At 35.4% G+C, this 26,675-nt stretch overlaps 1 protein-coding gene and 1 non-coding gene across 5 annotated transcripts in view; one reads left to right on the top strand and one right to left on the bottom strand.

The window, feature by feature from the left end:
* Positions 1–2,569: 2,569 nt before the first annotated feature.
* Positions 2,570–2,641, top strand: TRNAG-CCC (transfer RNA glycine (anticodon CCC)). Its single transcript has one exon. It is a non-coding gene; the product is annotated as a tRNA-Gly (tRNA).
* A 784-nt stretch (positions 2,642–3,425) lies between these two features.
* The window catches only part of BRWD3 (bromodomain and WD repeat domain containing 3), a 136,525-nt gene continuing 113,275 nt past the window's right edge, over positions 3,426–26,675 (bottom strand). For 2 of the 4 annotated variants that reach the window (XM_061137254.1, XM_061137255.1), the window contains 5 exons: positions 25,393–25,545; positions 23,904–24,067; positions 23,411–23,508; positions 19,310–19,468; positions 3,426–10,524 (listed from right to left, as the gene is read on the bottom strand). In XM_061137254.1, the coding sequence (XP_060993237.1) occupies positions 9,770–10,524; positions 19,310–19,468; positions 23,411–23,508; positions 23,904–24,067; positions 25,393–25,545 (1,329 nt within the window). In that variant the 3' untranslated portion in view covers positions 3,426–9,769. The remainder of the gene's footprint in view (positions 10,525–19,309; positions 19,469–23,410; positions 23,509–23,903; positions 24,068–25,392; positions 25,546–26,675) is intronic. The other 2 variants (XM_061137257.1, XM_061137256.1) reach the window with 1 other exon arrangement.

Below are 26,675 nucleotides of genomic sequence, written 5' to 3'. Positions count from 1 at the left end.
AAATCTGTCACTGTTTTCACTTTTCCCCCTTCTATTTTTCATAAAGTGATGGGATGATCTTAGTTTTTTAATGCTGAGTTTGAAGCCAGCTTTTTCACTCTCTTCTTCCACCCCTTCAAGAGGCTCTGAAGAGGTTCTAAAGTTCCTTTTCACTTTTTGCAATTAGAGCGATATCATCTGCATATTTTAGGTTGCTATCTTATCTGCTATCATTGGCAACCTGAACATTAGAGAATTTTATTCTTTATTAACCCACCAAATCCCATTCCTCTCTCTCCTCTAGTTATGATGATTTTAGAAATTTCTAAGTTTCCCCTCAGCTTCCCTTTCTCCCCTTACCCTCCACCATAACCACAGTACCTGACTCAAGTCAGATTCTTTCCATCAAAACACATGTTAAGCTTACAAGCTAGGCCACAGAATGGTGTCCAACCACAGCACAAGGCCTCAACCTAGGTTTCTAGGTTATATTATCCTAATACAAGCAAAGATTATCATAGGTATACTAACTTAGCCAAACCAGACTTGCTCTATTTAGCTAGAAAATAAATTATTCATTTCGATGCCCAAAATAAAGTAGAATTGACTTACTAGAAATTAGGCAGCAAGCCTGAAGAAAATTAATATATTCTATTTTTTACTCCCTGTTTGATTTTTACAGTAATCTTTGTTGACAGAAGAACTGAATAGTCAATCTGTTAGAAATCAACATTTCTGTTCCTTGGATGACAATGAGTAGAATGTGGTTAGAAAAGGTGGCATGATGAAATATGAATGAGACCAATGTAAAATGATATAACAAAATTCAACTCAGGCAGTCCTAATGGCTTTCCAAAACCCACTGAAGAATTCCATTACTTAAGAATAACAAGGGGAGATCTACAATGTAACAAAGACATTAGCTCTGAGTTATTGAAGCTTTCCCCCGAATAACCACATAAACATTACTGCTATAAAAATAAAATACAAAAACTGTTTTAAATTCAAATTAGCAGGGGTTCAAATTCAGTTTTACTATACTTATACAGCTACTTGAAACCCACCAAATCATCCCTGACCCAAAGTCTTACAAAAAAATCCAAATTAAAATGGTACAAAAGGACTGGTGTATGAAAGATGGGTTAAAAAACATTTCTTTTCTGAAATAGTCTTATTTTCCCTAGACATTTTCAATTTAGGAAATTTTTTTTAAATGAGGGTAAAAGGGAAGAGTGACAAATTAAATGAGTGAAACTCAGAAGTGATTCAAGGAATGAAAACAAAAACAAATTAAAACACTTAACTAAATTAAACCCATGGCTTAAACCAGGAACCTTCCTATATTCTCTGAGAACTGTACTTAAAACCCATTCAAACTCTGAAGAAAAAAGACAGTCTAGGTTTTGCAGCTGGAAAGAGACCACAGTGTGTAAAGTAGTGATAACCAATAAATTTTGTATCATGCACTGAAAAGGACACTTGTATAGACTATTAGCAAAACTAATCCTCAAAATAAGATATAAGTAAATTCTTTGATTTTCCTTGGATATTACCTTTGTGTAAGTATGCATAAGATATGTATTTTCCTACTTATAAATCTGATATCTTTAAAATTTTTAGCTCCTATCTACCACCTCCTGAAAGTACTAAGAAGCATAAAGATCCACATCTTAATATCTCCTTTATTAAATAATCTTAGCCATAAGCAAAAAGAAATGTGACCTTCAAAATACACACTGTATGACTTTGCAGTCTTCATTTCATGGACAATGGAAAAGAGGAAAATGGAACCAAATATTACCCCATTAATAAGATACAAGAGTTAAGACTAGAAACCTGGAAGCAGATAGTCTGGATTAATCAAGGCTTTTCTATTTACTAGCCATGTGACCTTCAGCAAATTACTAGATTTCACTGAAACTCACTTTTTCTGATCTGAAAAACAGAATTTACTGATAGTGTCATTCTGGTGCTTGAGTATATATTTAAAGATGAAATTTGTAAACTGCAAAGCTCTTTTAATAAAATCACAATGCTTGGCACATAACAAGTACTCAGTAAAGGCTGAAATTAATTAATACATGTTGACTGAATTAATAAAATGAACAAATAAACAAGTATGAGAAGGAATAAATCAGTCTTCTTTTAGCCATCTCTTATCATTGATATGAAGAATATAGGCTATAAATTCCTGGTGGTAAGTATCTTCTTTTATGAAGGAGATCTTCATATGTATCTGGAAAAAGAATGTAACTCATTATCTCAGATTTTTTTCCAACAATTTTTACCTGAATAATTAAGCAAAGTGATAAAAGATTAATATTTTGACAATGTTGAAACGTATTTACCAGTCATATTTTTGAGGTGACCGGAGAGTAGAAATATATCACTTAATTATTTTTCTATATTATGATAACTACTCAACACAATTAGCAATAAAAATGAATAGCATCCTTCAAAAGTGAAAGGCAATGTGACTATGACCAAGCATTTACTACTCCGTACCATCAGACTAGACAAAATTAACACTTATGTTCTTGTATACAAGGCTTGCTCTAATTAATAAATTAAAATTTAACAAATAGGGACTTCCCTGGTGGTCCGGTGGTTAAGACTCTGTGCTCCCAATGCAGGGGCCCGGGTTCAATCCCTGGTCAGGGAACTAGATTTCACATGCCTCAACTAAGATCTGGAGCAGCCAAATTTAAAAAAAAAAAATTAACAAACAGAAACAATTCAGAATGACCAGTATATCATTAACGTTTTAGGTGAACAATACCCAACAGTTACAAAAAAAAAAATCCTCTAAAAAATAAGTTAATGTATAATTTGGGCTGAAGTATCTCATTTTAGCATGATATTCTAAACTTTTTCTAAAAAGCAAAGAAAAATGAAATTAAAAAAACACCTTCCGAATTTTAATGCCTTAAATTACTTGACAGAATACACAAAATACCAAATATAAATTAATATTGTGCTATACAAATACTACTTAGAACTGTAACATGACAAAAATCAACCACAAAAGCATTCTTAAAAATGAATAAATTCCACCAAGTAATATTAGTAACCTAAATCAAGCAATTTAAAATGTTTTTATTTCTTCAAACATTTACTATAAAACTTATTCTCTGAAGAACATAAAGATGCTGAGAAGGCAATCTAACAGTACATAAAGTTTACAAATTAAAGGATACTAGCTTCAAAGTTGTTTTTAAAAGTGCTCCAATGTCAAATTAAGGTTTAATTTGTTAATAATTAATAAAAGTTAGAATTATATATTAGATGTTTTATAATTGATAGGTGAGAGGTAACTTTACTAAGACAACTGACATAGCTAGTGAAGGAAAAACATACTAAATTTACAAAAAAAGGAAAAAAAATTTCTTCAAAATTCAGTAAAACATTGATACCATAAAAAGTTCTTTTTTATTTAATGATATATTTGGTTTACCGACAATAAGTAGCATTAAAAAATTCTTTTAAGTACTTATATAAAAGCCCTAAGAAAGCAACCATAAGTGTACAGGCTTAAGTATCCAAAGAAAACCAACCCACAGGCTCAATACATAGGTTTTAATTTATTTTGTGCATTTATGGAAAATAATTTTAAATTATCAGGGACATATAACTCAAGAATAGGGTAGAGAGCACCCTGTCCTTGACCTTCCCAACTAGGAAAAAAATGGATCCTCTGAATACTGCTGTAAAATTTTGTTATTAAAAGTTATTTACTTTTTCTATCTTAAAAAGGCTTCCCCGGTGGCTCAGAGGTAAAGAATCCACCTGCAGTGCAGGAGAGGGGGTTCAATTCCTGGGTCAGGAAGATCCCCTGGAGAAGGAAATGGCAACCTACTCCAGTATTTTTGTCTGGGAAATCCCATGGACAGAGATGGTGGGCTACAGTGCATGGGGTCACAGAAGAGTCCGACAAGACTTAGTGACTTAATAACAACAATCTTAGAAAACCTATCAGGTGAAGTCAGAAAACATCAGAGCCTGTTAATAAATAATTTTTAAGGTACACTTCTGTATCTTTAAAGAGGGCTATCTTTAACCAATCAAGCAACTACACATAAATACCAAACAATGTATCTCTACTTCAATCTCCAAATACTGCAAATATGTGGACTACTCTCATAGCCATAGGATGATGCTGGAAGGCAAAGGCAGTATTTTTTTCTAAATACCTTATTTCTTAATTCTAAATGCACAAAATAGACAGTGTATGTATAAAACATACGGTCCAGTCTTTAGCCAGCTTACTTACCTTGAACCGAATGGAGTTCTGACCACTGGGAAGAAAATTCTCAGCAACCATTTAGTTGCAGGAGTGGAATATTCTTGTTAAAGGAGCCTTCACTTCCTGGCTCAAAAGTTACCTCTAACCTTACTTCTCTCCCTCCTTCATGTACATTGAATCAAAGCACCATTTATAATATAGCTAAGCCTCTGTGGGCAATTTTACTATAAATAAGAATGGTGGAGATTCAAAAGCTCAGCTGCTACAACTTCTAAGAAGCTTTAAACACATTAGAAATCTATTCATTTCAAAGAGCTCTCTCTATAAAACAAAATGTTAAATAAAGCTTTGCAGGCTGTTTTTTTTAATGCACCAAGCAGCCCACATTTGAAATGTTAACATAGTTACTACCTAAAAATGACCCAAAGAATATCTGAAACAACTAAGGAAAAAAAAAAAACCTTAATTTTCTTTGATAGGAAGAAGCACCCTAGTTTCTCAGGCTAAAATATTAACAATAAAATACTATATGACAAGAAACAAGAAAGGAAAGGCCTAAGAGTTACATGTTACAGTCTCTGAAGCTGGATAATGGAAAGGTAACTCCATATTTCTTTCTTCTTGTTAATTTATCTCCAGTATCTGAGTTGAAGCACAAAGCAGCAAGAGTGCAACTGATTCCAAACAACTTGGAATTTTATTGTAAACATCCCATAAAGAATGGCAACAAATTAGTCCAGTTTTTTTCTTTGAAGATAATTGCTTATAATGACTAATAACTGCCAAACAAAACATCTTTTATAAACCAAGCCAGTTTAGTTTACCTTTCTTTACTGAATTTTAGTTTAATGGACATTTTGTCCATATACAACATCACATCAACTATTAACTGAATGATTTTCCACCTTAAAACTTACGGATACTAAGAACAAACATAAGGTACAATTTTGTTAATACTTTGTTAGGAATTACAAAAGACAAGGATGATAAGTTACAGGACAAAGAAATAAATTACTGATTGCCATCACCACAGTATTGTTTAAAGAATTAACATTTGTAGTACTGCCTAATATGTATCTGGTGACACATGTAAACCACATTTCCCAAGTGGGTTTCTAAATATTCTTGTACGTGATTTCAAAAGTCAATTACCAATGGCAATTTTAATATGTATCAATAGTTTTATTTTTTAGAAAATACTTACAATGCTTTTATGTCAAAGTATCATATTCTAAATTTAATTAAGATAGGTCTAAGAGTAACAAATGGGCACACATATAAATAAACACATCTTAACTCTAAACTGCAGGGCCTTTCTACTGTACTTCTCCCATCAATGAATCATAAATTGCCAGTTTTGTTGAAGTTTGCTAAATTAGGTGCAGTCTTCATTGCAGAAAGAGAAATGAAGGTAAGAGCAAGCAGGAGAGAAATGATGGAATAGGAAATAAGGATAAGACTATATGAGAAATAAACGTCAAGAAATTTGAGGACAATACATATTATACAAAATACAGCACCATAAATATAATTTAACTTCATAATTAAAATTTAATCAAAACTTGTTAAATTTGGGAAAATGATCTTCGAATATTCTACTTTCAATAACTTTCATAAAGCCTCATGTAACACAAAAATGTTGGGGATGGAATTAATATTTAAAACAATGAACTTTAAATGTTGAAAGTTCCATTTCTTCCCCCAGAAGTAATTATTTACTTCTCAACTCAAAATGTTGGTTATTGTTTAAAAGGCGGAATATCAAAATATACTGAAAATTATGTAGTAAGTCTCCCTTCTGTGGATGTGAAAATTCCAACTTAAAAAGAAAATGCCAACTTTAAACATAAGTACCAGTTGATAAATGTGCATAAAATAATTCCCGAGATATATAAGCAAGTAATAGATGTTTAATTTTATCACTACAAGATACAAATTTTGAAAAATTCTCCAAAAGGTTTTTATCAAAAGTTAGAAGTGGCATACACATCTTTCTATTTCAATCATTCTGTTATTATCTGATGACAATCTAGGATTACAACAAAAGCAATGACAAAGATAAATCACTCAAATTTACTTTAAAATATTGGAAGGCTGAGTTAGAAATCTGAGCACACAGTTGTGCAGAATAAGATTTAATAATTTTACTCAGTTTCCTAGCCTCTGGGTGAAACAAAGTGCTGTATGGAAGAATTCTAGCACAAGCCTGATCTCTGGGAAAGGAAACGGACAAAGAAACACATGAAAGAAGGGCAAATTAAATTTTAAAAATAGGGCATATGTACACAACAAAACCTAGACTGTTTATCTAGAAGGCATAATGATATGGATAATCAAGCAGTATATATACAGGGTAAGTGCTTTACAACAGAAGCAATGAATTGGTAGACAGTGAATACAGCTGTCTACCATACAAACTTTTTTTTAATGTCTGAGATAAAACATGTCAAGTTGAGGGAAAAAATCTACATATAGATCTGTGCATGCGCACACATGAGTGTATGCGTGCACGCACACACACACAAATTTAGTCATTACACTAAGAGGCCAGTGAATGTTTTAGAGAGCATCCTATTGCTGGAAGAGATACACACAGCAAGCCATAGAAGCAACACAATCTGTTTCATAAACAGATACACATGCTAGAATCTTAAAGCTGGGAATTTAAACATTATTAGCATTCATGAGAAATATTACAACTCATTGACTATTAATATCCAGAACGGGAATAGGCTTGTACATGTATATGCTCTCATGGACCTAAATGTAACTTTTTTCTTAGAAATTCATTTAAAATTTAGACTTTTTTTTCAAATTTCTTAGCTCATTTCCTACTTGCTTTGCTATGGCTAAACCCAGATCTTATTTAGGTTTAAAGAACCTCTAAAAAATTAAAGTGATAAAATATCAATGCGATACAAATTACAACACATTCACAGGAGGTGGTATTACAAAAAAAAGCAAAGTATAAATTGGGGGGTGGGAATCCAGATATAAAGGTAAAAACACTGTCTTCCAAAGTTTTATTTTTACACTTATTAAAATAATTTGCATGCAAACAGAAAATTATCTGTTTGTTTTGTAGTAAGTGAAAACTATGCTCATCTAACATACCCTGGTGACTAACTCTTTACATCCTAATAACTGAAATCAACATTACAGCAAAATGCTGTTCACTAGTATTTTCACAGTATCTCACTACATATAAAATATTCTTTAAAATGTCTTCACCTTTTTTATTCTAATTATCTAAACCTAGAAAATCTTGACATTTGGGAAATAAATGTGCCATTTTTATTTTTCAAAATAAATTATAAATAAAGCTTGAGATAGCTAAATCACACAAATGGCAATTCTTCTACATTTCAAGAGGTCAGCTCTTCATAGAAGAATGTCAAAAAAAAATTTCACACTAAAACGATATACATGATACACATTTGGATATATCCATGAATTTAAGTAACTATGTTACTTTGAATAGGGTAGGCCAAAGTGTTATCGATTCCAGGAAAACACAGGCACAAATTTAGTCTAAATGTCCAAGATATGAATAACTAAAATAGTACATTTTATCAAAAATTAAATGTAGAGTTTTAAACATGAATGTTTTTAAATCTATATTATGGGTTAAAAGTGGCAGCTGAGTTACAACCAGAAGTAATTTTGGTTTAGTGAAAAGTAGACTACAACAACCAAAAATAAACTTGATCTACTGTCAGGAAATAGAAGTTAGTTCCATTAATAATTCAAAATACTTTCTTAAAGCCTGAACATCATTTCTACTGCAAGTGAAAATTGCTTAAAGATGTTAGTCCAAGAAAACCCCCCACCCAACCCAACCAAAAAAGCAATGCTATGTGTGTACTCCTTCCTCTGCACTTAAGGATTTTCAGATGCATGAAATGATTGAAAACATGAGACAAATACATTAGCTTAAGAAATATCCTGGGATTACTAAGCATATATTAAGAAGTTCCTTTTATTCCATAAGTCTGATCTATGGGCAAACTGGTTGTTACAGAAACAGATCAATATTATTCTTACCTCAAAAATCTAGGTATCTAAAGAATTAACAAATTTGCAATCTCTCAAATTTGAGGAGTAAAATTGATCTTGGAACTCAAGCTCACTTATGGAACCAATGTGCACTCTACTGCTGTAAACAAGATCATAGGGTTTAAAGATTATTTTTAATCTATAAAATAATGACTCAAAATATCAGTATGCAGTGCAACCAGGTTCTATTCTGAAAGATTAACAGAAGAACCCTTTGGAATGGGATGAGAAGAACCTACATTGATTCAAAATATTAGCTAGCTAAAACATTCCAACTCAAACTAGGTGCTGTGCTACATTTTAAAATTCAATACCAGTCACTCACAGCTGTTAAATCGCAAGTGGTAGCAGAGATATATAAGCAGTAGATCAAGTCTACTTACACAAATATGCTCTAAGAAAAGCCTAATAAGGTAGAGCTTATGATACTTGAGAAAATTTAATTACAACTATTCATTTGAGAGCCAATACAATTATCAACAACCTCTCAGCTTATAACTTATGAGGATTCATTCCTACCAAGCTTGTTCTATTTCTCCTTAGTTAGTAATGAATAACAGCATCTATTTTTCTTAATGTTTCCAGTAGTTGTAGTTAATAGAGGTAGCTGAGCTACTATTCAGTTATTCTTTGTGGATGAGGATTTTTCAAATGTTTAAGTTATTCTTTAAGCTACACAAGTTCTATTAATGCAATAAAATATAACAGAAAAAAAGAAAATGGATGCAAGATACTTTTGCATTTGGCACCTTGTCTAGATTGATACCTCAAGTATTCTTTTTTTAATAAAGTTAATGCACACATCAGGACACACCACAAAGATTTGCTACATATTTACAAGGCACCAACCCTTTCTCACCTTTAACATGAATTAAGCAAATCAATGAAAAGCATATTAAGAACCCCCCACCCCCCCAAAAAAAAACTGTAGTATAAATATATACTTCAGTTCAGTACAATTCATGAAAGTTTGGCCTGGGAAGAGTAAAATAATCCAGATCGTTCTTACAATATAGAAACTGTAAACATTTAATAGCTGCCTTTAGGATTGGTGTATTGTGCAAAAGTTATTATTACTGGTACAAGAATCAAAATGGCAAAAACAAACTATATAAAACTCTGTAAGAAGGTGCTATACTTCTGTGATACAAAAGCAAAAGAGGGATATTCCATTTAGATAAAAATGTCATGCTACTCTTAAGAAGCTGAATGCTCCCTTAATGTAGTAAATCTGTAGTGTGTCTGTGGTTTGTGTGTGTGTGTATGTGTGTAGAATTTTTTTAAAATTTAAGGCCTAATGAGTAAGGCTTGTTTGAACAAATGAAGTGTGGAGATCAAAAGTCTTGAAACAAATGTATACTGGCATAATGGAAAAGCACCAATGTGAAAGGAAGCAGAAGTCCCCACACAACTTGCTTTGTAGATTTCCTGGTAAATTCCCTGCAGTAGAAGGCCATTGAATTTTTAAAATTATCCTAAATTTATTAACTGCTAATAATTCCATCCCATGAGATGGCTAACCCTGGCTTTTTCTGTCATTTTACGCACTCTGCCTGATCTGGATGTACCAAGATTCAGAGGATCTTCAGTGGACACAAAATTGTCATTATCAGAATCATCATTATATAAAACAGTCCTCCTGCCTTGGTTTCTTGTTTTAATTCGAGGCAGTCTACTGAAGCGTCCTGAAAACATAGTATCAAATTCATCATCTGTAATACGTGCACGTTTGGCTCTGGTGGCTCCTCTAGAAGCACCTCTTCCTCCTCTCCCTCTCCCTCTCCCTCTCCCACCACCTCCACCTCTTCCTCGACTGCCTCGTCCCCTGCCTCCTCTTCCTCTGCCTCCTCTACTCCATCTACCCCATCTGCCCCATCTGCCCCTTCCTCCCGTGCCTCTCGTTTTCCAGTTTCTTTTTCCATTGGTATATTGCTTTCTGAGTTTTCTTTTAGGCCTAGTTTGTATGAATTTGCTATAATCATGGTCTCCATCTACATAATCTTGATCTGTTCTGGAAGTTGATTCAGAGTCAGAATCAGAACCACAGGTACTTTCAGAACTTAAACTGGATTCTAACTCTCCACTCTCTGAGGAGGATAAATGTGATTTCTCTTTTGTTTCTTTTTTCTCTTTCTCTTCTCTTCCCATGCTTTCATCTTCTTCTGATGCACTAAGTAGTTTTCTCTTGATTCCTGTCCGGGGCTCTCTGCCATCACCATTTGTAAGGGGTCCATCATGGGAGTGATCTAAATCAAGATGAATAATTTTTTAAAGTTAAGCTTTGACACTGATAAGATGATTATATACGTTCAAAAGTAAAGAAACAATCTATCAAAAAATATTTGGTGCCCAAATATAGATGGGGTAAAACCATACAGAGTGTTCGAGTATGAATTTAAATCTGTTTGAAATGGAAGATGTTGCTGTTTAGACGCTAAGTCATGTCTGACTCTTTTGCAACCCCGTGGACTGCAGCCTGACAGGCTCCTCTGTCCATGGGATTTCCCAGGCAAGAATACTGGAGTGGGTTGCCATTTCCTCCTCCAGAGGGTCTTCCTAACCCAGGGATCAAACCCACATCTCTTGCATTGGTAGGCAGATTTTTTATCACTAGGTGACCAGGGAAGCTGCTGAAACGGAAGATACTAAGGTTTTTACTTTTGTCTGACTAATTTTTGCAGGGATGAAGGGACTGTGTAGGGATGACGGAGGATGAAAAAGCTAGGCAAAAATTTAAGGGCTTGAACTCTAAAAGGGAACATGGGCACGTGTTCAGAATAATTTTATGCATGCATTCAACAATTATTACTGACTACCTACTATCAACTAGGCATTGTTTGGACCTTGGAATATGGCAATGATGAGACAAAGTATTTGCTCTTTGAATTTATGTTTTATATTTTAGTGTGGAAAACCTGACAGGCAATGAAGCAGGCAAATAAATAATTTCAAGTACTAAAATGGGTTATAAAGAAAAGGAAAAGTGGTAAAGAAAAGAGTGTGAATATATGTATAATGGCTAGGGAAGACTTTTTCGGCTGAGGCAGTATTTGAGAAAAAAACTGAATAAGGTGATATCTGGACTTCCACTGGAGGAAAGAAAAACCAGTAAAATTAAGAGTAGAAGAGAAAAATAGGAAATAAGTAGGAGATGACAGCCAGTGTATAATTTTAAAGCTAGAGAATGACAGGATTCAATTTACATTAAAACAGTGCTATGGTTGCTGTCATCTGAGTTAAATTTACCCATTCCAGTTACTTTTAGTTATCTGATTTCTAAAATGTCAACGTTCACTCTTGCCATCTCTGTTTGATCACTTCCAATTTGCCTTGATTCATGGACCTAACATTCCAGGTTCCTATACAGTAGTGCTCTTTACAGCACTGGACTTTGCTTCCATCACCAGTCACATCCACAACTAGGTGTTGTTTTTGCTTTGGCTCCATCTCTTAATTCTTTCTGGAGTGATTCCCCCACTGATCTCCAGTAACATATTGGGGACCTACCGACCTGGGGAGTTAAATCTTTCAGTGTCCTATCTTTTTGCCCTTTCATACTGTTCATGGGGTTCTCAAGGCAAGAATACTGAAGTGATTTGCTATTCCCTTTCCCGTGGATCATATTTTGTCAGAACACTCCACCATTACCTATCTATCTTGGGTGGCCCTACACGGCATGGCTCATAGTTTCATTGAGTTAAACGAGGCTGTGGTCCATGTGATTAGATTGGTTAGTTTTCTGTGATTGTGGGCAAGAATCCCTTAGAAGAAATGAAGTAGCCATAATACTCAACAAAAGAGTCCGAAATGCAGTACTTGGATGCAATCTCAAAAACGACAGAATGATCTCTGTTCATTTCCAAGTCAAACCATTCAATATTAAGGTGATCCAAGTCTATGCCCTGACCAGTAATGCTGAAGAAGCTGAAGTTAAACGGTTCTATGAAGACCTACAAGACCTTTTAGAACTAACACCCAAAAAAGATGTGCTTTTCATTATAGGGGACTGGAATGCAAAAGTAGGAAGTCAAGACACACCTGGAGTAACAGGCAAATTTGGTCTTGGAGTACAGAATGAAGCAGGGTAAATGTAAATACTTTAGAGTTTTACCAAGGGAACACACTGGTCATAGCAAACACCCTCTTCCAACAACACAAGAGAAGACACTACCCATGGACAGCACCAGATGGTCAACACCTAAATCAGATTGATTATATTCCTTGCAGCCAAAGATGGAGAAGCTCTATACAGTCAGCAAAAATAAGACCAGAAGCTGACTGTGGCTCAGATCATGAACTCCTTATTGCCAAATTCAGACTTAACTTGAAGAAAGTAGGGAAAACCACTAAATCATTCAGGTATGACCTAAATCAAATCCCTAACAATTATACAGTGGAAGTGAGAAATAGATTTACAGAACTAGATCTGATAAGAGTGCCTGATGAACTATGGACGGAGGTTCATGACATTGTACAGGAGATAAGGATCAAGACCATCCCCAAGAAAAAGAAATGCAAAAAAGCAAAATGGCTATGTGAGGAGGCCTTTCAAATAGCTGTGAAAAGAAGAGAAGCAAAAAGCAAAGGAAAAAAGGAAAGATATTCCCATCTGAATGCAGAGTTCCGAAGAATAGCAAGGAGAGATAAGAAAGCCTTCCTCAGTGATCAGTGCAAAGAAATAGAGAAAAACAATGGACTGGAAAGACTAGAGATCTCTTCAAGAAAATCAGAGATACCAAGGGAACATTTCATACAAAGATAGACTTAATAAAGGAAAGAAATGGTATGGACCTAACAGAAGCAGAAGATATTAAGAAGAGGTGGCAAGAATTCACAGAAGAACTGTACAAAAAAGATCTTCATGACTCAGATAATCATGATGGTGTGAAAACTCACCTAGAGCCAGACATCCTGGAATGTGAAGTCAAATGGGACTTAGGAAGCATCACTATGATCAAAGCTAGTGGAGGTGATGGAATTCCAGTTGAGCTATTTCATATTCTAAAAGATGATGCTGAGAAAGTGCTGTACTCAATATGCCAGCAAATTTGGAAAACTCAGCAGTCGCCACAGGACTGGAAAAGGTCGGTTTTCATTCCAATCCCTAAGAAAGGCAATGCCAAAGAATGCTCAAACAACCACACAATTGCACTCATCTCACACGCTAGTAAAGTAATGCTCAAAATTCTCCAAGGTAGGCTTCAGCAATACGTGAACCAAGAATTTCCAAATGTTCAAGATGGTTTTACAAAATGCAGAGGAACCAGAGATCAAATTGCCAACCTCTGCTGGATCATCGAAAAAGCAAGAGAGTTCCAGAGAAGGATCTACTGCTTTATTGACTATGCCAAAGTCTTTGACTATGTGGATCACAATAAACTGTGGAAAATTCTCCAAGAGATGGGAATACCAGACCACCTGACCTGCCTCTTGAGAAATCTGTATGCAGGTCAGGAAGTAACAGTTAGAACTGGACATGGAACAACAGACTGGTTCCAAATAGGAAAAGGAGTACGTCAAGGCTGTATATTGTCACCGTGCTTACTTAACTTATATGCAGAGTACACCATGAGAAACACTGGGCCAGATGAAGCACAAGTTGGAATCAAGATTGCTGGGAGAAATATCAATAACCTCAGATATTAAGATGATACCACCTATGGCAGAAAGCAAAGAAGATCTGAAGAGTCTCTTGATGAAAGTGAAAGAGGAGAGTGAAAAAGATGGCTTAAAGCTCAACATTGAGAAAACTAAGATCATGGCATCCAGTCCCATCACTTCATGGCAAATAGATGGGGTAACACTGGAAACAGTGGCAGACTTCACTTTTTTGGGCTCCAAAATCACTGCAGATGGTGACTGCAGCCATGAAATTAAAAGATACTTACTCCTTGGGAGAAAAATTCTGACCAACCTAGACAGCATATTAAAAAGCAGAGACATTACTTTGCCAACAAATTTTCATCTAGTGAAGGCTATGGTTTTTCCAGTACTCATGTATGAATGTGAGAGCTGGAATATAAAGAAAGCTGAGTGCTGAAGAATTGAAGTTTTTGAACTATGGTGTTGGAAAAGACTCTTGAGAGTCCCTGAACTGCAAGGAGATCCAACCAGTCTATCCTAAAGGTAATCAGTCGTGAATATTCATTGAAAGGATTGATGTTGAAGCTGAAACTCCAATACTTTGGCCACCTGATGCAAAGACCTGCTCATTTGAAAAGACCCTGATGCTGGGAAAGATTGAAGGCGGGAGGAGAAAGTATGACAGAGGATGAGATGGTTGGATTGGATCACCACCTCAATGGACATGAGTTTGAGTAAACTCTGGGAGTTGGTGATGGACAGGGAGGCCTGGTGTGCTGCAGTCCATGGGGTTGCAAAGAGTTGGACACAACTGAGTGACTGAACTGAACTGAACTGATGGTTGCTGTGCTATGGCAAATGGATGGGGAAACAATGGAAACAGTGGCAGACTTTATTTCCTTGGGCTCAAAATCACTGCAGGGTGTGACTGCAGCCATGAAATTAAAAGACACTTGCTCCTTGGAAGGAAAGCTATGACCAACCTAGATAGCATATTAAAAAACAGAGACATTACTTTGTCGACAAAGGCCCATCTTGTCAAAACTATGGTTTTTCCAGTAGTCATGTATGGATGTGAGAGTTAAATCATAAAGAAGGTTGAGTGCCTAAGAACTGATGCCTTCGAATTGTAGTGTTGGAGAAGACTTAGACAGCAAGGAGACCAAACCAGTCAATCCTAAAGGCAATCAACCCTGGAATATTCACTGGAAGGACTAATGCTGAAACTGAAATTCCATTACTGTGGCCACCTGATTCGAAGAGCCAACTCTTTAGAAAAGAGCCTGATGCTGGGAAAGATCGAAGGTTGGAGGAGAAGGGGATGACATAGGACGAGCTGGTTGGATGGCATCATCACTGAGTCAATGGACATGAGTTTGAGCAAGCTCCAGGAGATGATGAAGGACAGGGAAGCCTGGCATTCTGCAGTCCATGGGATCATAAAGGGTTGGACACAACTGAGCGACTGAACACCAATGGTTGCTGTACAGAGAACAGAATAGAGAAGGGGCAAGATTGGAAGCAGAGATCAATTGGCAGTACACTGTAATAGACATGATATGTAAGATATTATAAGAGATTTACCAATTGAGGTGATGAGAAGTGATTGGATTTACATATTTCCTTCTGGAGGAGCTATCAGAACCAATACTTATAGTTCGCACTGACAGGAATTGTTAACTGGCTGGATATGAAATGCTAAGCAAAAAGGAAAGTCAACTCCAAGGTTTTATGGCCTGAATAACTTGGTGGATGGTGGAGATCTTTTGCTTGGTTAGAGAACAATGAAGGAGAATAGGTTTGGGCAAGCTGTTGAAAAAAAATAGAGATTCCAGATTTAAATACTATTAGAACTCTTAAGGCATTTTAAGAAGAAAAAGAAAATCAGGTGGATATAGCAGTCTAGAAATCAAGGGAGACTTGGATAGAATTGGAGATATAGTTTTGGAAATTTTCAATAAAGAGGTAACATTTAGGGTGAAGAGAACTGAGAAAGCTCATGGAGAGAGTAAGAAGGTGGCTGAGGGCTGAGACTTGGTATATTTCAACATTTAGAAATAAAAAATAATTGGCAAAGATAAGCAGGGTAGGAGGAAAACAGTAGAGTGAACTGAAAAAACTGGAGAGAAAAAAGAGTAGGGTTGTATGCTAACCATAATTACAAGATTGGTATAATAGTCTAAGTGTTATGGACTGAATTTTGTGTGCCCTCCCTACCTTTACCAAATATATATGTTGAAGTCCTAGCCCTGAATATGACTGTATTTAGAGACAGGGCCCTTATAGAAATAATTAAAATTAAATGAAATCATAAGGGTAGATGGGCCCTAATGCACTAGGACTGGCATCCTTTTAAGAGAAAGACACACCAGTGCTTGCTGGCTCTCCCTGACTGTGTATAGACAGAAACAGCCACATGAGGACACAGGGAGAAGGTAGCCATCAGCATGCCAGGAAGAAAGTCCTCACCAGACACCAACCCTGCTGGCACCTTGATCTTGGATTTTGAGCCTTCAGAACTGTGAGAAAACAATGTCTATTGCAGATTTATGAAAAGGTGTACAACATCTCTAATCATCAGGGCAATGCAAATCAAAACCACAATCAGGTATCAGTTCACAGCTGTTAGGATGGCTAATATTGAAAAGATAAAGACTGGCAGTGGTTAAGATTACACACTTCCAATGCAGGGGGTATAGGTTCAATCCCTGGTCAGGGAACTAAGAACCCACATGTTGTGCAGCACAGACAAAAATTTTTAAAAACTAAATAATCAAATACAAAATTGAAAAAAGATAAGTGTTAGTGAGGATAGAGAGAAAAGGGAACCCTCACACACTGTTGGAGAGAAAGTAAATCAGTACAGCCATTATGGAAATCAGTACAGATGTTCCCTAAAACAGAACTACCATTTGATTTAGCAATCCTACTTCTGGGCATATATCCAAAGAAACAGAAATCAGGATCTTGAAGACATGTCTGTATTCCCATGTTCAATATAGCAGTATTCATAAGAGACAAGACATGGAAACAACCTATCTTCCAACAGATGAATGGATAAGAGAAAGAAATCCTGCCATTTACAACATGCATGGAACTGGAAGACGTTAGGCTAAGCAAAATAAGCAACATACAGAAAAAGAAATATTGCACAATATTACTTATATGTATAATTTAAAATAGTCATACTCATAGAGGCAAAGAGTAGGATGGTGGCTGCCAGGAGCTGGAGGAAGGAAAAACGTGGAGGTGTTGGTAAAAGGGTACAGAGATTCAGTTATTCTGGATGAATAAATTCTAGATATCAAATATACAGCATGGTGACAACAGTTAATACTGTATTGTATACCTGAAATTCACTAAGAGGCTAGACTTTAAATCTTTTCCACACATGCACAAATACACACACACACACACACACAGTGGCTATGTAGAGGTGATAGATAATGTTAGCTTAACTCTGGTGGCCATTTCTCAGTGCATATATATAACAAAATATCAAGTGGTACACTTTAAACATACAATTTTTAAATACCAAATGGTATCTCAATAAAGCTGCTAAAAAATGAGTATCTGTTGTTTAAGCTACCCAGTCTGTAGTATCTTATTGTGACCACCCACGTTGACTACTAGACTAGGCGAGAAACTATGGGGATAGCAATATGAACTGTAGACAAGAGATTTAAGTGATATTAAAAAGTTGTAGAATTTACAAAACTTAGAAAGTGACACTTATGAGGGATAAAAGGTTAGTCAAAGAACGTTGTAAGATTTTAAGGTGGATGACACAGAGGATGACGGTGTCATTAACTAAAATAGTGAGTGCAGAGAAAGAAGCACACTTGAAACAGAAAAATGGATGCTAAGCACACAAGGGAAACTTTTTTTAGGAAGTACTATAAATTATACTGATAGAACAAATAGATGTTAGGGCTAGATGCATGAATTTGGAGTCATTGGCATAAAGACGACTGATGTAGTTATTAGATTCCTTTATTTGTAGAAGACAAAAAAAAGTGAGAAACTGCAAATAGGAGGCATGAAGGGCCAAAGAAAAGACAAAATATAGAAATATAGGTGAAACAGAGATATACAATCAGTAGAGTATAGAAGCCAAGCAGTGGAGTTCCTAGAGTAGGTAGTCAATAGCATGCAAAGATATAGAGAGATCGAGGAGGTGGGGTACTAAGAAAAGGACACTGGTTGGTCACTGAAGATTACTGGTGATTCTGAGGAGAATAGCCTTTGGGGAGTGGTGGCAGCAGAGGTCAGACTACAGAGGATAAAGGGATGTTTAGACGGAAAGAAAACAGAGGTGGAAAGTAGAAGCTATTCTTTCTAAAAGCTTGACAGTGAAGGAAAGGACAGAAAGAGAAGTGGCAATGAATATACAATGTATAGCAGGATCAAAGGTGAAGGTAAAGATATAGACTGGGAAAAATAAAGGCACTAACTATTTTAAAGTAATCAGATGCTCCAATATTTGTCATATAACAAAATATAACTATAGAATATATATTTTTAAGCTATTTAATACTTTAATAGTAATAAACTACTTAATCTTTCATTAAAATTTATATAAATTTGAATGTATATATTCCAAAAAAGATATTTGTAAAGAATATTAATCATTCTTCCAAACTTCAAACAGATGACTACATCAGAACTTCCTTTGAACATGGTCAGGGTCTACAACATAAAGTTTGCATAACGTTTAGTACTTATAACTGATGCCCCCAGACATGGTCCAAACTGGATGTACATGATAATGAATTATTAAGTCAGTGATTTCCTTTTTAGCAATGAAAATTATTCTTCAAATGAAAGTTACATGAAAGCTCATAACATGAAATAAAAAAAAAAGAGTGGTCTGGTTGAATGGAGAAAGTTCTTCTGAGACTTTCTGAAGTACCTCTGCGGATTATCAAGAAATCGGTAGAGGAGTCTGAAAACCCCTGAATTATTGAGAGAGCAGGCCCCGGAGAAAGAGAATATCTGAGTTATTTAACTGGAAAACAAAAAGGTTTCAGAAGTGGGTGTTGACTGAAAGAAGGCTCATTTTTCAACATAAACGCTTTGTAAAATATGAGTAGCCCTTAGAAATATTAGGCCTATTTAAAGATGATACGGGAAAACTTTTTCCTTTTTTCTTAATGTGGTTTAATAAAATGAACAATCTTAAATATGTCAAACAGTCTGGGTTTTATATGCTCAGGGAAAGATCACTTTATTTAGTTTTTCTTCCCTACTCATTTTAAATTTTATTTTAAAAAACTAAGATATGTTTAGAAATGTGCATATGAAATCCTATCTGACTCAGATTTGACAATATTGAAATCCTCATTAATTTTAAGGAAATGCTAATTTTTACTACCTAAATATATCAGCTTTTAAAGGATGTGTCTTAAAGGAACAAATAATAAATGCCCTGTTCACTTTATTTATTACCTTGCTTAATCGGCAAAACTCTATTTCGAAATGATTTGGCTTTCCCTGGGTCATGGTTATTTCCACTTCGGTTATATCCACTGAAGCTCGATGAAGAAAATGGCCCATCTGGTTCATCATCAAGTAAATACAGTGAAAGCCCTTCAGCAGCATCTGAAACTTAACATTTTAAAAAAGACTTTAATGTTAACATAATTATGCTTTCATAAAAACTAAAAAGGCTGCTTTTAAAACTATAGCTCACTCAGTTATTTCACTCTAACATCAAAATTACAAGTTGTTTGAAGGAGAAAATATGAATATTTTGAGAACAAATGGTTTATTACATCATTAAACTTTCAGGCTCCACCCATCAACACAAAATTACATTAAAGATTTACTAACCATGGCCCCTCACATCAGAACAAGACCCAGTTTCTCCTTCAGTCAGTCTCTCCCATCAGGAAGCTTCCATAAGCCTCTTATCCTTCTCCATCAGAGGGCAGACAGATTGAAAACCACAATCACAGAAAACTAACCAATCTAATCACATGGACCACAGTCTTGTTTAACTCAATGAAACTATGAGCCACGCCATGTAGGGCCACCCAAGATGGACGGGTCACAGTGAAAAGTTCTGACAAAATGTGGTCCACTGGACAAGGGAATGGCAAATCACTTCAGTGTTCTTGCCTTGAAAACCCCATGAACAGTATGAAAAGGCAAAAAGATAGGACACTGAAAGATTAACTCCCCAGGTCGGTAGGTCCCCAATATGCTACTGGAGATCAGTGGAGAAATAACTCCACAAAGAATGAAGAGACGGAGTCAAAGTAAAAATAACACCCAGTTGTGGATGTGACTGGTGATAGAAGCAAAGTGTGATGCTGTAAACAGCAATATTGCATAGGAACCTGGAATGTTAAGTCCATGAATCAAGGTAAACTGGAAGTGGTCAAACAGGAGATGGCAAGAGTGAATATCAACATTTTAGGAATCAGAGAACTAAAATGGACTGGAATGGGTGAATTTAACTCAGATGACCATTATATCTATTACTGTGGGCAAGAATCCCTTAGAAGAAATGGAATATCCATCATAGTCAACAAAAGAGTCCAAAATGCAGTACTTGGGTGCAATCTCAAAAAATGACAGAATGATCTCTGTTTGTTTCCAAGGCAAACCATTCAATATCATGGTAATCCAAGTCTATGCCCTGACCAGTAATGCTGAAGAAGCTGAAGTTGAATGGTTACATGAAGACCTACAAGACCTTCTAGAACTAACACCCAAAAAAGATGTCTTTTTCATTATAGGGGACTGAAATGCAAAAGTAGGAAGTCAAGAAACACCTGGAGTAACAGTCAAATTTGGCCTCGGAGTACAGAATGAAGCAGGACAAAGGCTAATAAGAGTTTTGCCAAAGAACGTACTGGTCATAGCAACTGGTCAGAGCAACCACCCTCTTCCAACAATACAAGAGAAGACTGTACACATGGACATCACCAGATGGTCAAAACCAAAATCAGATTGATTATATTCTTTCCAGCCAAAGATGGAAAAGCTCTGTACAGTCAGCAAAAAGAAGACTGGGACCTGACTGTGGCTCAGATCATGAACTCTTTATTGTCAAATTCAGACTTCAATTGAAGAAAGTAGGGAAAACCACTAGACCATTCAGGTATGGCCTAAATCAAATCCCTAACAATTATACAGTGGAAGTGAGAAATAGATTCAAGGTATTATATCTGATAGACAGAGTGCCTGAAGAACTATCAACGGGGGTTCATGACATTGTACAGGAGTCAGGGATCAAGACCATCCCCAAGAAAAAGAAATGCAAAAAAGTAAAATGGCTGTCTGAGGAGGCCTTACAAGTAGCTGTAAAAAGAAGAGCAGCAAAAGGCAAAGGAGAAATGGAAAGATATACCCATTTGAATGCAGAGTTCCAAAGAATAGCAAGGAGAGATAAGAAAGCCTTCCTCAGTGATCAGTGCAAATAAATAGAGGAAAACAACAGAATGGGAAAGACTAGAGATCTCTTCAAGAAAATTAGAGATACCAAGGGAACATCTCATGCAAAGATGAGTTTGATCAAGGACAGAAGTGGTATGGACCTAACAGAAGCAGAAGATATTAAGAAGAAGTGGCAAGAATACACAGAACTATACAACAAAGATCTTCACGACCCAGGTAATCATGATGGTATGATCAGTCACCTAGAGCCAGACATCCTGGAATGTGAAGTCAAGTGGGCCTTAGGAAGCATCACTACGATAAAGCTAGTGGAGGTGATGGAATTTCAGTTGAGCTATTTCAAGTTCTAAAAGATGATGCTGTGAAAGTGCTGCACTCAATATGCCAGCAAATTTGGAAAACTCAGCAGTGGCCACAGGCCTGGAAAAGGTCGGTTTTCATTCCAATCCCAAAGAAAGGCAATGTCAAAGAATGCTCAAACTGCTGCACAATTGCACTCATCTCACATGCTAGTAAAGTAATGTTCAAAATTCTCCAAGCCAGTACTTCCAGATGAAGTACTTCCATATGATCCAACTGGATTTAGAAAAGGCAGCGGAACCAGAGATCAAATTGACAACATCTGCTGGATGATCAAAAAAGCAAGAGAATTCCAGAAAAACATTTCTGCTTTATTGACTATGTCAAAGCCTTTGACTGTGTGGATCACAATAAACTGTGGAAATAAACAATAAACTAGAAAAGTCTTCAAGAGATGGGAATACCAGACCACCTGACCTGCCTCTTGAGAAATTTGTATGCAGGTCAGGAAGCAATAGTTAGAACTGGATATGGAAAACAGACTGGTTCCAAATAGGAAAAGGAGTACATCAAGGCTGTATATTGTCACCCTGCTTATTTAACTTATATGCAGAGTACATCATGAGAAACACTAGGCTGGATGAAGCACAAGCTGGAATCAAGGTTTCTGAGAGAAATATCAATAACCTCAGATATGCAGATGACACCACCCTTACAGCAGAAAGCGAAGAAGAACTAAAGAGCCTCTTGATGAAAGTAAAAGAGGAGAGTGAAAAAGTTGGTTTAAAGCTCAACATTGAGAAAACTAAGATCATGGCATCTGGTCCCACCTCTTCATGGCAAATTGACGGGGAAACAGTTGAAACAGTGACAGATCTTACTTTTTTGAGCTCCAATATCACTGCAGATGGTGACTGCAGCATGAAATTAAAAGACACTTACTCCTTGGAAGAAAAGTTACGACCAACCTAGACAGCATATTAAAAAGCAGAGACATCACTTTGCCAACAAAGGTCCATCTAGTCAAAGCTATGGTTTTTCCAATAGTCATATGGATGTGAGAGTTGGACTATAAAGAAAGCTGAGCACTGAAGAATTGATGCTTTTGAACTGTGGTATTGGAGAAGACTCTTGAGGGTCCCTGGACTGCAAGGAGATCCAACCAGTCCATCCTAAAGGAAATCAGTCCTGAATATTCATTGGAAGGACAGATGCTAAAGCTGAAACTAAAACACTTTGGCGTCCTAATGTGAAGAGCTGACTCATTTGTAAAGACTCTGATGCTGGCAAAGACTGAAGGCAGGAGGAGAAGGGGCCAACAGAGGATGAGATGGTTGGATGCCATCACCGACTCAATGGACATGACTTTGAGTAAATTCCAGGAGTTGGTGATGGACAGGGAGGCCTGGCATGCCGCAGTCCATAGGGTCACAAAAAGTAGGACACAACTGAGCTGAATGAAACTGAAACTTTTAAGCACAGAATGTAAAAAAAAATGTTTCCAAGGAAACTACTTCCTCACATAATGACTCTTCAATTTTTATGTTGGAAAATATATTGCAGATGAGTGGTCTGAGATATTACAGATGTTAAAAATCATAAAGTCACATAATTTTAAACATAAGTTATTTGAAAATTCATCTAGTCTTAACACCTTCACTTTAAAAATAAAGAAACTATCACCTAATATCTTACCTAGGGCCACAGAGATAGAAGAACTAGGGGTAAAATGCAACTTTTGTATATCCATATCCATTACCCTTTGCATTATAAACCACACTGCCTCTTCTATATCCTTAGTATTTAGCTAAAATACAGAACACCAAAAATAAAAGACATATTTACCAGGAGATGAGAAAGGAGAGCTAGTCCTGGCATAAGACACTGAGGTATTCTGGTCATTTTTAGGCTGCAGCTTCATTTGCTTCTGTTTCCCTTTTGGACTATAAGTAAAAATATAGAATAATGAGCAGTTCTTTTTTCTAGTAGCAATATGTTATGATAGATAGTATGTTACAGAATGCCTAAGCTAAGCATAGAAGAAATACAATATAATGTAAATGAAATACTTCAAACTAGTAATAGGACAGAGTTAAATTTCAATTATTAAAAATTTTTTAAAAAAGGTTTTGGTATAGTAAAATTCATATAAACGAAGCTTTAGGTTACCAGCTCCATCTTTACACAGGTTTAAGAGTTCTTAAAAAAAAAAAACAAAAAAGAAAAAAAAAATCCTCTTGGGTCTTGAGATTCCCTCAAAGTAGTTAATAAACTTTAAGAAGTAAGGTAATACATACAAAATGTTTGAAAACTAAACTGCTACATCAATGTAATATACCTAGGAGCTCTGCTACTAGATAATGAACTGCTGCTGCTTCTTAGACGTTTTCTGTACCGTGGCTTTCTCCTCTTCTGACTCTGGATAGCTGACTTATATTCAGAGATGATATTTTTAATACGACTTTCAAATAAGGCAGACAATCGCAGTGTCATGCTATAGATCTGAAAAGGTAGAAATTAGTCTTGTTTTACCAACTACTTCAATTGTATAAAAACAAAAGGTTATAAACATGCTTGAACAATATCAACATCATCCTGTCAGACATAATATATGTGCTACTTCTACACTTGAAAAATTCTTCCTGAAGAATTAAAACAAGAAGCCATTTTCACCAACAAATAATAAGGATTTTCAAAAGATAATATCCAGTGTTGGGAAGGGCAGGAAAAAACATTCTTATACATTGCCAGTGGATATTTTAACCTGAACAAAATCTAAAGACAATAGGCTATACATGCCAAAACCCTTAAAATATACACATCCTTTGGCTAATAATTTCTTCACTAGGAATTTATCCTAAGGTAATATCAGAGAATTACACATGCTCACTATGTTCAAGGATGTTAAAGATGTTAGCCACAGCATTATCCATCTAAAGTGAAAAGTTTAAAACAACCTGTATCTCTAGCAATAGGATGCTGGTTAAACAACAGAAAACCACCTATATGGTGGAATACAATGGAGAGATTAAAACTTCTGTCTTCAAAAAGTAATGATAAAATGGGAAAATGTTCATTATATATTTTCAGAAAGGCTTCAAAATGTAAATCCTACTAAAAGATATATAAACATTTATAAGTACACATGTAAATATAGAAAATAAATCTACATTTATTTTAGAAATATGCAAAAAATATAGGGAAAAAAGTATGAAAAATTATGTGTGCAGAAATCAGTAAAAATTCATTTTATATGAAGTAGAAGTGACCATGTATATACCTACTGTGCAAATGATTTAAAAGTTAATCAGATACTAGTGATAAAAAAACATGAAAATTACATTATTCTTAAGATGTGTAAGTTATGATAGAACATAAAAAAGCCTTACATTAAATGTATGAATAAAGTTATAACTTCCAAATATAGTTCATTAATTTGTTATAATAAAGGGAACATAAATATTCAGAGCTAATCTAAATACTTCATATAAACTAATCCTGCCAACCATTTTTATTAAATTATTTATTGAACATATTAAAGAGTACTCAAATTTCTACTATTCCTTTCTTTGACTTCTTTTTGGCAAATAGGGTGTTATTTAAGAGTAAAGAGGCAAGTAGGAGAAAGCAAGAGGGGCAGCTTAATTTCTCTTTAATGCTTGCTTGATAAACTGTTTCAGAGAAAGTACTGAGAATCAACTTCAGAAACTACATCAGAATGATAGTACATACTTGTTTAGTAATTTTAAAACTGGTTATAGAAAGCTGCCTGATATATATAACTAAACATCTAGGGAATTAATCCACCTAATAATGGTTCTTCATACCCGTGACTTTTTATTAGAGGTGTAAGCTTTGGAGTTGCTGAATATTTGGCGAACATCCTTATAAAATTCCAGAGGACTACCATAGTTTCCTGTTTCCAATGTTTCTTTCACAGTGCTGAAGTCCATAGGAGTGTCTATAACATCATGATGATCCTACAAAGAAGAATGTGTTATTAAACACAAAGGCTAAGTAACAATACTACACAAAACAATGGGACTGAGATTTGCATCGTCATGAAATAAATATACTGCTCTTTAATCTGCCACTTACCTCTTCCTAGCCCCCAAGTCATCTATTTAATAGAGGTCTTTTGGTGGCCCATGGAAATAGTGGCTAATTTGTGACATCAAATTATTTAATTCTGTGTGAATAACCCCATTTTCTACTTTCATTGAGCAATTTGCCAGGGAGTTGGCATGAGGGCATTCTCCCTAAACTGTCATTAGTTGAAGGTTATAATCAAATTGGTCATGCCTGTGTATTTCTCCTTTTTGTTTTTTAATAAATGTGACAGTTTTCTTCATCTAAAGTCTTCAGTCTCAGATTCATAATTAGCTTGATTTTTATTTGGTTGGCCAAAAAGTTCCTTCAAGTTTTTTGTAACACCTTATGAAAAACCCAGACAAACTTTTTGGCCAACTCATTAGTTAAGGGTGGGAGAAGATTCTATTTTTGCCTAAATATTTCAAGTTTACTTAAGATGCTCTTAGGGTTATCATATGGAACTACATCTGGAATTTATGTCTTATATATACCACTACCACCAATAATAAACATGTTTTGGAGTGAAAACCATAGCCAATATTAGCTCCTTCATCCTATTTAGAATCATTAAGAAGCAAAAGCACATTTCTCTCAAAGGAGAAGCCAAAGGGCCAGAAGATGGGGCAGAAGAAAGGTATTATAAAATGAAGGCAAAAATATTTTTCTAAGTACAAGAAAACACAATTGATCTTAATGCATTAATATATTTTCAATTTTTTGGCTTAAATTAAAAAAAGTGTATTCTAATATAATATGGTTTATGAAACAAAGATTTCTCATAGAGAAAAATTATAGGTACTTTGTATAACATGATGGCCAAAACTCAAAAGACCCACTCAGCCTGCTGAATAAAGTCCTACTCAGAATAATCAGCTGCAATTACAGACATAGTTATGTTGTGTAACTGATGTTTTCTACTCTGCTACAGTAGCTTTACATCTATAGAAACAAACACTTGCCTAGATGCTACAAAGAACTCTTGAGAACATGCATTATTTAAAAAAACGAAAAGTAACAA

The sequence above is a fragment of the Dama dama genome, chromosome X (assembly GCF_033118175.1).
Source record: "Dama dama isolate Ldn47 chromosome X, ASM3311817v1, whole genome shotgun sequence".
Taxonomy (NCBI): Eukaryota; Metazoa; Chordata; class Mammalia; order Artiodactyla; family Cervidae; genus Dama; species Dama dama.
This window is presented reverse-complemented; position numbering and strand designations above follow the sequence as displayed.